Source organism: Haliotis cracherodii, unplaced genomic scaffold (assembly GCF_022045235.1).
Source record: "Haliotis cracherodii isolate W230 unplaced genomic scaffold, xgHalCrac1.p SCAF_14, whole genome shotgun sequence".
Taxonomy (NCBI): domain Eukaryota; kingdom Metazoa; phylum Mollusca; class Gastropoda; order Lepetellida; family Haliotidae; genus Haliotis; species Haliotis cracherodii.
Window position 1 is genome coordinate 38016081 of NW_027266269.1, and position 13180 is coordinate 38029260.

At 40.7% G+C, this 13180-nt stretch overlaps 1 protein-coding gene across 1 annotated transcript in view; it reads right to left on the reverse strand.

Moving 5' to 3' along the window:
- Nucleotides 1–778: 778 nt before the first annotated feature.
- Nucleotides 779–13180, reverse strand: part of LOC139461229 (chitin synthase chs-2-like) — a 33691-nt gene continuing 21289 nt past the window's right edge. The window contains exons 14-22 of the mRNA XM_071242863.1: nt 12506–12590; nt 11842–11930; nt 10470–10579; nt 5508–5675; nt 4655–4805; nt 3944–3997; nt 3089–3247; nt 2541–2666; nt 779–1829 (exon numbers count right to left, since the gene is read on the reverse strand). Coding sequence (XP_071098964.1) covers nt 1483–1829; nt 2541–2666; nt 3089–3247; nt 3944–3997; nt 4655–4805; nt 5508–5675; nt 10470–10579; nt 11842–11930; nt 12506–12590 — 1289 coding nt within the window. The 3' untranslated portion in view covers nt 779–1482. The remainder of the gene's footprint in view (nt 1830–2540; nt 2667–3088; nt 3248–3943; nt 3998–4654; nt 4806–5507; nt 5676–10469; nt 10580–11841; nt 11931–12505; nt 12591–13180) is intronic.

Consider the following 13180-nt stretch of genomic DNA (forward strand, 5'->3'; position numbering starts at 1 on the left):
GACTGAACGAGGTAAAATTCGACAATTGCTGTCAGGAACTCAACATACCAAACTTATATTAAGATCGATCAATCCTCCACTAATATCAACCTATGAGAGCATAGGTTAACACAACACTGAAACCAGTCTGAACCTGTTTGGCTAACAGACGACGTCGTACCTGAATGTTTTCGTCTTTTGACAATGAAGATAAAATACATGAGTGGAGACATTTTCGGGCTTGCAAAAAACCCAAGAAGTCATATATAGGAGATACATCGGTGATTATGTAACAGTTCGTTGTATCCGTTTGTTCGCTCTATCCGTGTTTGTTATATCCATGTTCTACTGTAGTTCTAACTGCTCTTGGCTGTGGTGTAATAGTTTCTGTCATATCTCCCCTTGACAGATTACATGTTCAAATAACCAAGTTGGGTGGGACAAAGTGTGACTGAAGTACAAGTATGGTACAAGCAGAGTTAAAGGGTGTGTGTGCATAGGTGCGTGTCTGTGTGTGCGTTGTGTTGTTTAACGCCACAGTCAGCAATATTCCAGCGAAATGCCTGGTGACCTTTTCATAATTGAGTCTGGGCCAGACACTCCAGTTCAATTTGTCCATTTAGTCACATCGCACGACCAGCACAATGTGTTTGAGGAATGTTATAACGCGGAATCCCAACAGGGTTGAAGGAAATATTGTAGCTTTTGGAGATAATATGTGCCCTGCTAAAGCTAATTGTGCCCCAAAACAAACGCAATCAAAATATAATCAAGCTTTATTCTGTAAATGAATTTTTTTGGTAGAAACTCAACTGTGTTGAAGGAAATATTTTAAGCAAACACACTTTTGGAGATAAAATATGCCTTGCTAAAACTAATCGATAGAAGCTGTATTCTATGAATGAATATTATATTTAGAAACTCTATGTTGATAAAAGCCACAAATCCATTTCCATCTTCACAATAAAAGCAACAAAAGTCATGAATATAATGTTAAAAAACAAAGTCCATTGTAGATTGCAATTATATCATAATATTACATAACTGAGTTGAACAAGGATGTATTTTCAACAAAGAGAGCGTTACACTGAAAGTGCTTAAAAAAACGTCATATATATTCTTTGCAAAGCTTTCGAAATAGATTAAAGCATTAAACATGACTTCAAGTCATATGTATGGCAAACCACTTCTCCACGTTTTGAAGTTGTGAAAGTTGTACTTACCCAACAATTTTACAGAATGAAAGTCATATCTGTACGGAATGCAAATACAATATTTTGTCGAAGTTTGGTCCACCTGCTTCAATGATTTTGTCCTTACTAAATAACGCTTTTATGTAATACGTTTGATAAGGTAAATGATGCATGGATATTCAATATGTGTCTACACAGAGACGTTTAACTACTGTGACACTATGTAACGGAAATGTAAACATAAACAAAGTACAGCACGCCATATGCTAATTAACTGGGGACAGAAAAGCAGTAAATCATCGAAGCTTAGCTACAAGAATGGTGGTGTTTTGAGCTCCCTCTCTTGTGAATGACTTATCAAGGGAGCTGTCTCAGAAATACTTCCAGAAGAAGAACTGTTTCTGATCAGCTGTCTTCTCCGTGACTCGTGAATGTTTGCCTCATCATTCCTTATTGTTCTGATGGCCTCCACATCATCTTGGGTCTCATGATCATGACAGCATCGCTGGCCCTCGAAGGACCAGGAGATGTTCATCGGTGCGCCACACTTGAAGGGGGCCCTGGCCATGAAGTGGACGAGGGTTGAGAGACGGTGGACCAGCATCGCCAGGAACTGGATCCCCAGCAGGGTGCCGAAGATAAGCAGCAAACTCAGAACTGGAAATCACATCAATATACAGCTTAAACAACATCAGAGGTGACACACGTTTACAAACAGTGAGTGAGTGATTGAGTATGGTGTTATGCCGCTTTTAGCAATATTCCAGCAATATCACAGCAGGGGACGCCTGAAATGGGCTTCACATATTGTACCCACGTGGGGAATCGAACGGTTTTCGGCGTAACGAGCGAACGCTTAAACCACTAGGCTACCCCACCGTCCCCGTTTACAAACAACCCCATTTGAGTAACAGAGAGCATGTGGAGTTTATGTGACTTTAAAGTACAGAAACAATAAATGACATTGGATTGAAATTTTAAAAAACACATAATATGATGAATTGCACAATATGATGACTTTTGTATAAATTCCAGAAATGTCTTGGATTCGAAATGAGGACAACAATATACAAATACTCATTCAAATCATAATCTAGGCATGACATAACATTCAACAGGTGAGTGCTGTTTGACACAAGCAGCTGCAGCCAAACTCGCCAATTCAAGCCATATCATGGTGGCCATTAAGCATTCGAATCTGGACCATACAAAACCAGAGGATGATAGCATGAGCAGCGATTAACGCCATCAAAGTACCATGCTACAATGTACCAAGTCCCTGAGCCTGACAACTGGATCGATCAAATCTTCTCTTACGACCTGAATATGTTGCAGTGGACCATTCATCAGACATTACGGGGTACACACCTAATGGGCTTGTTCCCAGGACGGTGAGCTGGGGTTTAGTGGCCAAAGTAATGATGAGAATGAGCCACAGTAAGTTGCTGACAACCAGAATCATGAGCCACGTATTCCTCAGCTCGCCTAGTCTAGCTGTGGGGAGTACAAAAGGCAATAAATGAAAATAAAATATTTGACCTGATAGGAGGACTGGAACATGGCAGACGGAATGTTTACGTCATTGAACAATTGATCATTTAAATATTAGACCTTTTAGATTACAGACTTTGGACAAAGGACCCTTGAGCTATTTAAACAGTGAACTACATGGTGAATTATCCCTGTTGATCCTGACTGTTTCAATTAGTTGCCAGTTCCCAGACTAATTGTGGAGGAAAGTCTAAATGGAGAATTACTACACGTCTACAACTTTGGCAAAAAAATCCAGGATTCCGCTAAACTATGATTTATAATCGGGGGATCTTCTGTCGATAATGTCACTCGGCAATACACCAGCCAAAGTCTAGACACACCAGTGACGCATCGTGTCAGTGTGTGTAGTATTAATACTGTACCTTTCAGCTCTGCCTCAATGCCGAAGGCCTTGCTATCAGGTTCCAGGCACTCGTCAATCAGCCGTTGCCAGAAATCATACTCGGCAATGTTTGAATTTCTGAGGAGACATGTTGGTGACCTGTCCACGAGAGCTTTCATCTCGGCCGCCTTCTTCTCAGCTGGCAGTATGAAGACGTACATCAATACTTCATCGACTGGTTAGTTGTTTTACGCCGCACTCAGCAATATTCAAGCTGTATGACGGCGGTCTGTAAATAATCGAGTCTGGACAAGACAATCCACTGATTAATATCATGAGCATCGATCCATGCAATTCGGATCGATGACATGCATCAACCAAGTCAGCGAGCCTGACCACCCGATCCCGTTAGTCGCCATTTACGACAAGCATAGTCGCCTTTTACGGCAAGCATGGCTTACTAAAGACCTATTCTACCCCTGAATCTTCACGGGTCGAACCCTTTTGGAGAACACCTGGTGTCATCAGTGATTTAAACTGATCTATCGATATAATTTTAGTCACAACCTTTGGGGCAGATAATCCAGGATGATTATGCTCTGGAATTCACATTTTGAATATACCCTATACCTGACAAACACATGTCACTGCACCTGACATACCTATGTACACTTCCACTGCACAGCGAACGCTTTAACCACTAGGCTACCCGACTGCCCTTTATATGGGAGGAAACCCGAAGTGATGCATCTATTCGACATTTACCTGACCAACCCGCATGAATATAGCCACAGGAACGTTGTTCTTCACGCAACCTAGAACTCTCTAAAAGTTCCAATCTTTATCAAGCAAGTGAGTGAGTGAGCGTAGGGAGGGTCTGAGGAAGATGTGTTACCTTTAGTTGGTTGCCGCAGCTTCTGTATAGCGTAAATCAGCCGTTTGATGTGACCTGCAATAAAATACTGCCATGGGATTATTAACATCGGCAGCATCCTGTGGCTAATATGGGTTAGGTTTTGTCCCTAGTAATCTATGTCGTGAGAAGAGAAGTGGTGGCTTGGCTGCTGAGACTCGGTGGCTTGGGGGATAACGTATCAGATGTGCCTACAGTCATAGTCCCTGTCTCACTCACACAGCATAGGAGGAATCGTTTGGACTTTCGGAGTTTACTGATTATTTCCAGTGTAAGGACAGTAACTGATAAATGCCATTTAAGGTAACTGGAGAAAGCGTAAGCTCCACGTGCGAGCCTATGACATAAAAAAAGCCAAGCCATCATTCAATCGTGACCAAGGTGTTTTCCTCCGCAATGCATGGGAATATAATGTAATCCTTTCATCCACTTTACAATCAAGCTAGCGACTCTCTTAGTCTATTGTAAAAGCATAGTTTTGATCCCTTGTTTATTACATGACATTTTACCCAGCCTTCTATAACAGCTGTTCTGTCTATCAGCTTCCCCTTGATTGTATACCAGCTTCAATCTTGTCTTCACTTGGTATGTACCCATTCATAACTGACTTCATTTATAAATCTTTTACATGATGGTAGAAAGAACACAAAGTTTTGCCATCCAATAATTAGTATAAAGCGGTCCGACCCTCACCGGTCATTGTGATCTTGAGTTCCTTCTCTATCTCCTTCCTCCTGAATGACTTCAGTAGACTGAGATCCTTGGTCTTCTTGATGTTGTTCCTCTTGAAGTTCTGCTCATACTCAGACAGGCCGATAGTCTCCAGCCATTCTATAACACTGCTCTGAAAGAAACATGTCGTCATCGTCACTCGGAAAACCAAGATGTCGATTTTCTCAAATGATCAATGTTCGGGTTAGAATAGGTCTCGAACAATCTACATCATTTGGTAATAGAAGTTTAGTGATTTTGCTTATTGCGGGTCTTCAATCTGGACGGTTATGTTTCTAGGATTGTCAGCACCATACCCGTGCTCGCGGGTTTCACCGAAGTGGTAAACGTCTGAGACCTGCATCACTTCGGGCTTTCCTCCCACATTAAGCTGCGATATAACTGGAATACTGTTAAAATCGGCGTTAAACCCAACTCACTCACTCACTCTGGACGGCTTTGATCGTTGCTCACCGACTTCCTGAAGCAAACGTTACACTTCTTGACCAAATTCTCTTGTTTTGATTTGATAGTTGCTCACAATTATATCCATCGCTGGTTTGTCTGAAGATATTTCACAAACTCAGCGAATTACCTCTTTGTAGGTTTCTCGGAGGAAACGTTCCTTCGAACGTTGATTCGAATCCCGGTGCGCCATGGTTACATGTATGTTTCTACTGTTGTAATCACCATACTCATGTTTGTGGGCTTCACCTAAGTGGTAAGCTTCTAAGTCTTCATGTGGGGCTTTCCTCCCACATCACGCTTACACCCTGTGATATAACTGAAAAACTGCTCAAAGCAGCGTTAAACCCTACTCACTCACTCATCTTACCGGTACTTTGTAGTCTATCTCAAAGGCAGGCAGTGACTCAATCATCTGCAGCAGGTTCTGGCGGGGCCCTTTGCCCTTGATGCCGATGTCGTCCAGCTCACTCTCGGTCATGCCAGATATGAAGAGAGTCGTGTGAAACCCATGCTGTCTGAATAGTGAGCCGTGTTCCTTATGAAGAACATAGAGACTACACTCAGATATTGTTTGTTGTTTGTGAAGCTTCCTCGGGAATCTCTCTCTTGACATTATGACAGAATTAACTTTGAAAACAAAGACACTGCTATTTCAAAGTCATGGTCAAATTATGTCCACCTAAAAGGTACCCAAACCAAAGATGTATTACGGGCGTCCTCATTCATGGATGCGGGATATGATGGGTAAAATGAAACCCGTAATCTTACAATGATGACTCTAAGTCACACTGTTCACATTTATACAGATCTCCGTTTCTTCCCTTCAACACCCAAAAGAGATACGTGCTCAAGTTTCTCTTCTTACCACGTCAACACTCAATAGAGATACATGTTAAAGTTTCTCTTTTTACCCCGTCAACACCCAATAAAGATACATGTTGAAGTTTCTCTTTTTACCCCGTCAACACCCAATGGAGATACATGTTAAAGTTTCTCTTTTTACCCCGTCAACACCCAATGGAGATACATGTTAAAGTTTCTCTTTTTACCCCGTCAACACCCAATAGAGATACATGTTAAAGTTTCCCTTGTTACCCCGTCAACACCCAATAGAGATACATGTTAAAGATTCTCCTCTTACACGGTCAACACTCAATAGAGATACATGTTAAAGATTCTCCTCTTACACGGTCAACACCCAATAGAGATACATGTTAAAGATTCTCCTCTTACCCCGTCAACACCCAATAGAGATACATGTTGAAGTTTCTCTTTTTACCCCGTCAACACCCAATAAAGATACATGTTGAAGTTTCTCTTTTTACCCCGTCAACACCCAATAGAGATACATGTTAAAGATTCTCCTCTTACCCCGTCAACACCCAATGGAGATACATGTTAAAGTTTGTCTTTTTACCCTGTCAACACTCAATAGAGATACATGTTAAAGTTTGTCTTCTTACCCCGTCAACACCCAATAGAGATACATGTTAAATTTTCTCTTTTTACCCTGCCAACACTCAATAGAGATACATGTTAAAGTTTCTCTTTTTACCCAGTCAACACCCAATAGAGATACATGTTAAAGTTTCTCTTTTTACCCGGTCAACACCCAATAGAGATACATGTTAAAGTTTCTCTTCTTACCCCGTCAACACCCAATAGAGATACATGTTACAGTTTCTCTTTTACCCCGCCAACACCCAATGGAGATACATGTTAAAGTTTGTCTTCTTACCCCGTCAACACCCAATGGAGATACATGTTACAGTTTGTCTTTTTACCCCGTCAACACTCAATAGAGATACATGTTAAAGTTTGTCTTCTTACCCCGTCAACACCCAATAGAGATACATGTTAAATTTTCTCTTTTTACCCCGTCAACACTCAATAGAGATACATGTTAAAGTTTCTCTTTTTACCCGGTCAACACCCAAAGGAGATACATGTTAAAGTTTCTCTTGTTACCCCGTCAACACCCAATAGAGATACATGTTAAAGTTTCTCTTTTTACCCTTTCAACACCCAATAGAGATACATGTCAAAGTTTCTCTTTTACCCCGCCAACACCCAATGGAGATACATGTTAAAGTTTCTCTTTTTACCCTGTCAACACCCAATAGAGATACATGTTAAAGTTTGTCTTCTTACCCCGTCAACACCCAATGGAGATACATGTTAAAGTTTCCCTTTTTACCCTGTCAACACCCAATAGAGATACATGTTAAAGTTTCTCTTTTTACCCAGTCAACACCCAATAGAGATACATTTTAAAGTTTCTCTTCTAACTCCGTCAACACCAAATAGAGATACATATTAAAGTTTCTCTTTTTACCCTGCCAACACCCAATGGAGATACATGTTAAAGTTTCTCTTTTTACCCCGTCAACACCAAATAGAGATACATGTTAAAGTTTCTCTTTTTACCACGTCAACACCCAATAGAGATACATGTTAAAATTTCTCTTTTTACCCTGCCAACACCAAATAAAGATACATGTTAAAGTTTGTCTTTTTACCCTGCCAACACCCAATGGAGATACACGTTGAACTTTGTCTTTTTACCCCGTCAACACCCAATAGAGATATATGTTAAAGTTTCTCTTTTTACCCCGTCAACACCCAATAGAGATACATGTTAAAGTCTCTCTTTTACCCCGTCAACACCCAATGGAGATACATGTTAAAGTTTGTCTTCTTACCCCGTCAACACCCAATGGAGATACATGTTAAAGTTTGTCTTTTTACCCTGTCAACACTCAATAGAGATACATGTTAAAGTTTGTCTTCTTACCCCGTCAACACCCAATGGAGATACATGTTAAAGTTTCTCTTTTTACCCTGTCAACACCCAATGGAGATACATGTTAAAGTTTCTCTTTTACCCCGTCAACACCCAATAGAGATACATGTTAAAGTTTCTCTTTTTACCCTGTCAACACCCAATACAGATACATGTTAAAGTTTGTCTTTTTACCCTGCCAACACCAAATAGAGATACATGTTAAAGTTTGTCTTTTTACCCTGCCAACACCCAATGGAGATACATGTTGAAGTTTGTCTTTTTACCCCGTCAACACCCAATGGAGATACATGTTAAAGTTTGTCTTTTTACCCTGTCAACATCCAATAGAGATACATGTTAAAGTTTCTCTTTTTATCCCATCAAAATCCCAATAGAGATATATGTTAAAGTTTCTTTTTTATCCCATCAAAATCCAAATAGAGATACATGTTAAAGTATCTGATCTGATTCTGTTCGCCTTCTATGAAGATACGTGTGTATCTGTGGAGACACATATTAAAGTATCTGATCTGACTCTGTTCGCCTTCTATGAAGATACGTGTTTATCTGTGGAGACACATGTTAAAGCATCTGATCTGACTCTGTTCGCCTTCTATGAAGATACGTGTGTATCTGTGGAGACACATGTTAAAGTATCTGATCTGACTCTGTTCGCCTTCTATGAAGATACGTGTGTATCTGTGGAGACACATTTTAAAGTATCTGATCTGACTCTGTTCGCCTCCTAATAGAGATACATGTTAAAGTTTCTCTTTTTACCCCGTCAACACCCAATAGAGATACATGTTAAAGTTTCTCTTCTACCCCGTCAACACCCAATAGAGATACATGTTAAAGTTTCTCTTTTTACCCCGTCAACACCCAATGGAGATACATGTTAAAGTTTCTCTGTTTACCCCGTCAACACCCAAAAGAGATACATGTTAAAGTTTCTCTTTTACCCCGTCAACACCCAATAGAGATATATGTTAAAGTTTGTCTTTTTACCCTGCCAACACCCAATAGAGATACATGTTGAAGTTTGTCTTTTTACCCCGTCAACACCCAATAGAGATACATGTTAAAGTTTCTCTTTTTACCCCGTCAACACCCAATGGAGATACATGTTAAAGTTTCTCTGTTTACCCCGTCAACACCCAATGGAGATACATGTTAAAGTTTCTCTGTTTACCCCGTCAACACCCAAAAGAGATACATGTTAAAGTTTCTCTTTTACCCCGTCAACATCCAATAGAGATATATGTTATAGTTTCTCTTTTTACCCCGTCAACACCCAATGGAGATACATGTTAAAGATTCTCTTTTTACCCCGTCAACACCCAATAGAGATACATGTTAAAGTTTCTCTGTTTACCCCGTCAACACCCAATGGAGATACATGTTAAAGTTTCTCTGTTTACCCCGTCAACACCCAATAGAGATACATGTTAAAGTTTCTCTTTTACCCCGTCAACACCCAATAGAGATATATGTTAAAGTTTCTCTTTTTACCCCGTCAACACTCAATAGAGATACATGTTAAAGTTTCTCTTATACCCCGTCAACACCCAAAAGAGATACATGTTAAAGTTTCTCTTTTTACCCCGTCAACACCCAATAGAGATACATGTTAAAGTTTCTCTGTTTACCCCGTCAACACCCAAAAGAGATACATGTTAAAGTTTCTCTTTTACCCCGTCAACACCCAATGGAGATACATGTTAAAGATTCTCCTCTTACCCCGTCAACACCCAATAGAGATACATGTTAAAGTTTTTCTTTTATCCTGTCAACACTCAATAGAGATACATGTTAAAGATTCTCCTCTTACCCCGTCAACACCCAATAGAGATACATGTTAAAGATTCTCCTCTTACCCCGTCAACACCCAATAGAGATACATGTTAAAGATTCTCCTCTTACCCCGTCAACACCCAATAGAGATACATGTTAAAGTTTCTCTTTTTACCCCGTCAACACCCAATAGAGATACATGTTAAAGTTTCTCTGTTTACCCCGTCAACACCCAAAAGAGATACATGTTAAAGTTTCTCTTTTACCCCGTCAACACCCAATAGAGATACATGTTAAAGATTCTCCTCTTACCCCGTCAACACCCAATAGAGATACATGTTAAAGATTCTCCTCTTACCCCGTCAACACCCAATGGAGATACATGTTAAAGTTTCTCTTTTATCCTGTCAACACTCAATAGAGATACATGTTAAAGATTCTCCTCTTACCCCGTCAACACCCAATAGAGATACATGTTAAAGATTCTCCTCTTACCCCGTCAACACCCAATAGAGATACATGTTAAAGATTCTCCTCTTACCCCGTCAACACCCAATAGAGATACATGTTATAGAAACTGATCTTTTCATGTCCACAGTCGATGAATGAGACAGACATGTTATAGTCTCCGTCCTTACCCTGTCCACACTCTATGGAGACACATGTTTAAGTATCTGATCTGTTTCTGTTCGCCTCCTATGAAGATACGTGTGTATCTGTGGAGAGACACTTGTGTGTGTTTGTTCTTACTCTGAGTTCCGGGGGAAGCCACTCCTCCACGGGGATAGGTATGTACACATCACCATCGTCATCATCATCATCATCATCCACCGAACGCCGTTCACTGCTAGAGCCAGGCTCTAAATGAAATATCAGGTTGAAGTTGAAAGATGATGAACGAACAATGTTTGACATTCTGAGGTTGAAAAATTTGTTTGTTTGTTCTTTAACGCTGCACTCAACATTATTCCAGCTAGATGACGGCGGTCTGTAAGTGATTTGTTCTGGACCAGACAATACAGTGATTGATGTCATGAGCATCGATCCGCGCCATTGGGATACATCAAACAAGTTAGCGAGCCTGACCACTTGATCCCGTTAGTCGCCTTTTACGACAAGCATAGTCGCCTTTGACGGCAAGCATAGGTTGCTGAAGACCTATTCTACCCCGGATCTTCACGGGCTTACCTTCAATGTTTGTTAAAACTGGGAGCAAAAACTGTCAGGGATAACTCCCCAACAACCAAAATATGCCTGCCCCAGCAAATTACTAAATCGTTCAACTGAAAATGACACCGGGAAATATGATACAAGTCAATGTAGGCATATTGCACACTTGTTGTCACCGATGCGTCAAAGTTGGAAATGTTCACCACGTGTCCAAGGTAACAGGTCGTAAAATCTTCAGTGATTTAAGGCACTGGATGGCGTAACCCAATCAAACAACCTCTGAGCAAGAGTTGAATGACGCTGTTTGAAATCTGAAAGAGCAAGATCGCTTGCACCTCAGAAGTGAAATGCTGCAGTATTGCTCGATATAAAGAGGAAGTCTGCTATTTGAAAGTCCCCCCTTTTGTCATACAGTGTGTGTCACTCTAAAGCTTTATTGCATGCATCGTTATTTGAAACAAAGGTGCTGTTTCACTGGGCTCTGGTTGTTATAGTTGAGGTGTGCCGATCAGTGGAAGGTTATTGTCTACTTGACAATTCTTGAAAAATTTTCTACGATTTACCTGAAACTAAAGTTTAACTTCTTGGACAAATTCCGTTGTTTTGATTTTGTCAATCTGAACATATAAACTGTTTTATATAAAAGGAAACACATCAGCAGGAAGCAGAGGATATATCCAAACATTTCATATTGATATGATCTATGAGGAAGTCCAGCATTCCACATATTGTTTTCTGGGGAAACTTCTGATGCTATATTATCATTTTTGACAAATTGTCCTGAAACGTTACAGATGGAGATAAAAATAGACATCTGCGATAAATACCCCATGGATCACGGAATAACACGGTCAGTGAGGTGGGCTAAAATACATTGTTTTGAGGCTGCATATTGCACATGCTGAAATACGTGGTAAAGTTAGAAGTTGAAGTACGTTGCTAGGTGACTTACTTAGATCCTCGCTTGACGCCCATTTATCAAAAGGGGGCACTTCAATTACGAGGGACTTGTCAGCGGGAGTTGGCCGTTTCACACAGCAACTGCAGTAAAGAAACAGATGATTGAATTGGTATGAATACTTATTTGAGTTGATGCACTTCGGGGTGCCAGGGGGCGGTCGGGTAGCCTAGTGGTTCAAGCGTTCGCTCGTCACGCCGAAGACCCGGGTTCGAATCCCGACCTACCCATTTCTGTTGCCCCCGCCGTGATATTGCTGGAATATAACTAAAAGCGGCGTAAAACCATACTCAGTCACTCACCCGGCGTAACAGAAATCAACCGATCGTGGCATTTGTACGAATAAGACCCCAAATTTCAATGCAGGCTGTATGAAGGTTCCGTGGAATGGATCTTTGGCGTGACTGATTAGTCTTGTTTGTTTAATCCCGACTCGGGTATTTGCAGGACGCCGTGAAACAGTTTGACTCTTGCTGACTGTCGTGCAAGACATCATGCATTGCGGTTCAGTCATTAGGTTTCACATTTCAATAAATTAACATGAAGTATGAATTTCTAGATTTGTATGAAGGATATTGAAAAGATATTTCCGAAAACACAATATGATAGTCAAAGCCATTCTAGGAGAAATATAAATGGTACAAATTAAATGTCTCACAAACATATGATCTCCATTATCTTCTGTAGTCGTTTGTATCCTGGTTTCCCCTGGTCTTCTCCATACGTTTTCTTCTCTCGAGTACCTGGAAACACCAAGTGTCAGTGAACAGCCTCGTCTACCTGTTGTTGTGTTTGTATAGGACATCAGCATTCTGTGTCTGCAATGTTTTGTTTGTTTGTTTGTTGTTTGTTTAACGCCGCACTCAGTAATATTCCAGCTATACGGTGGTCAGTAAATAATCGAGTCTGGACAAGACAATCCAGTGATTGACATTATGAGCAATTCGGATCGATGACATGCATCAACCAAGTCAGCGAGCCTGACCACCCGAACTCGTCAGTCGCCTCTTACGACAAGCATAGTCGCCTTTTACGGCAAGGATGGGTTGCTGAAGACCTATTTTACCCCGGATCTTCACGGGTAAACTACATGGTTAAATAGTATGGAATTGGTGAAGTATGTCTTTCAAGTCTACGTCATCTGAATATGTAGACATTCTCAAAGTAAACAAAAAGCGAGGGAGGGGCGTATTTTCACATTTACAAGTTAATCATGTTTCTGTTTCCGTTGGTCTCTAAAGACCTATTCTACCCCGGACCTTCACGGATACCACTTGGTTGTCTGTTAATGTTTATGTGCTTGATTGAATGTGCAAACGAACGCGCAGCCTTG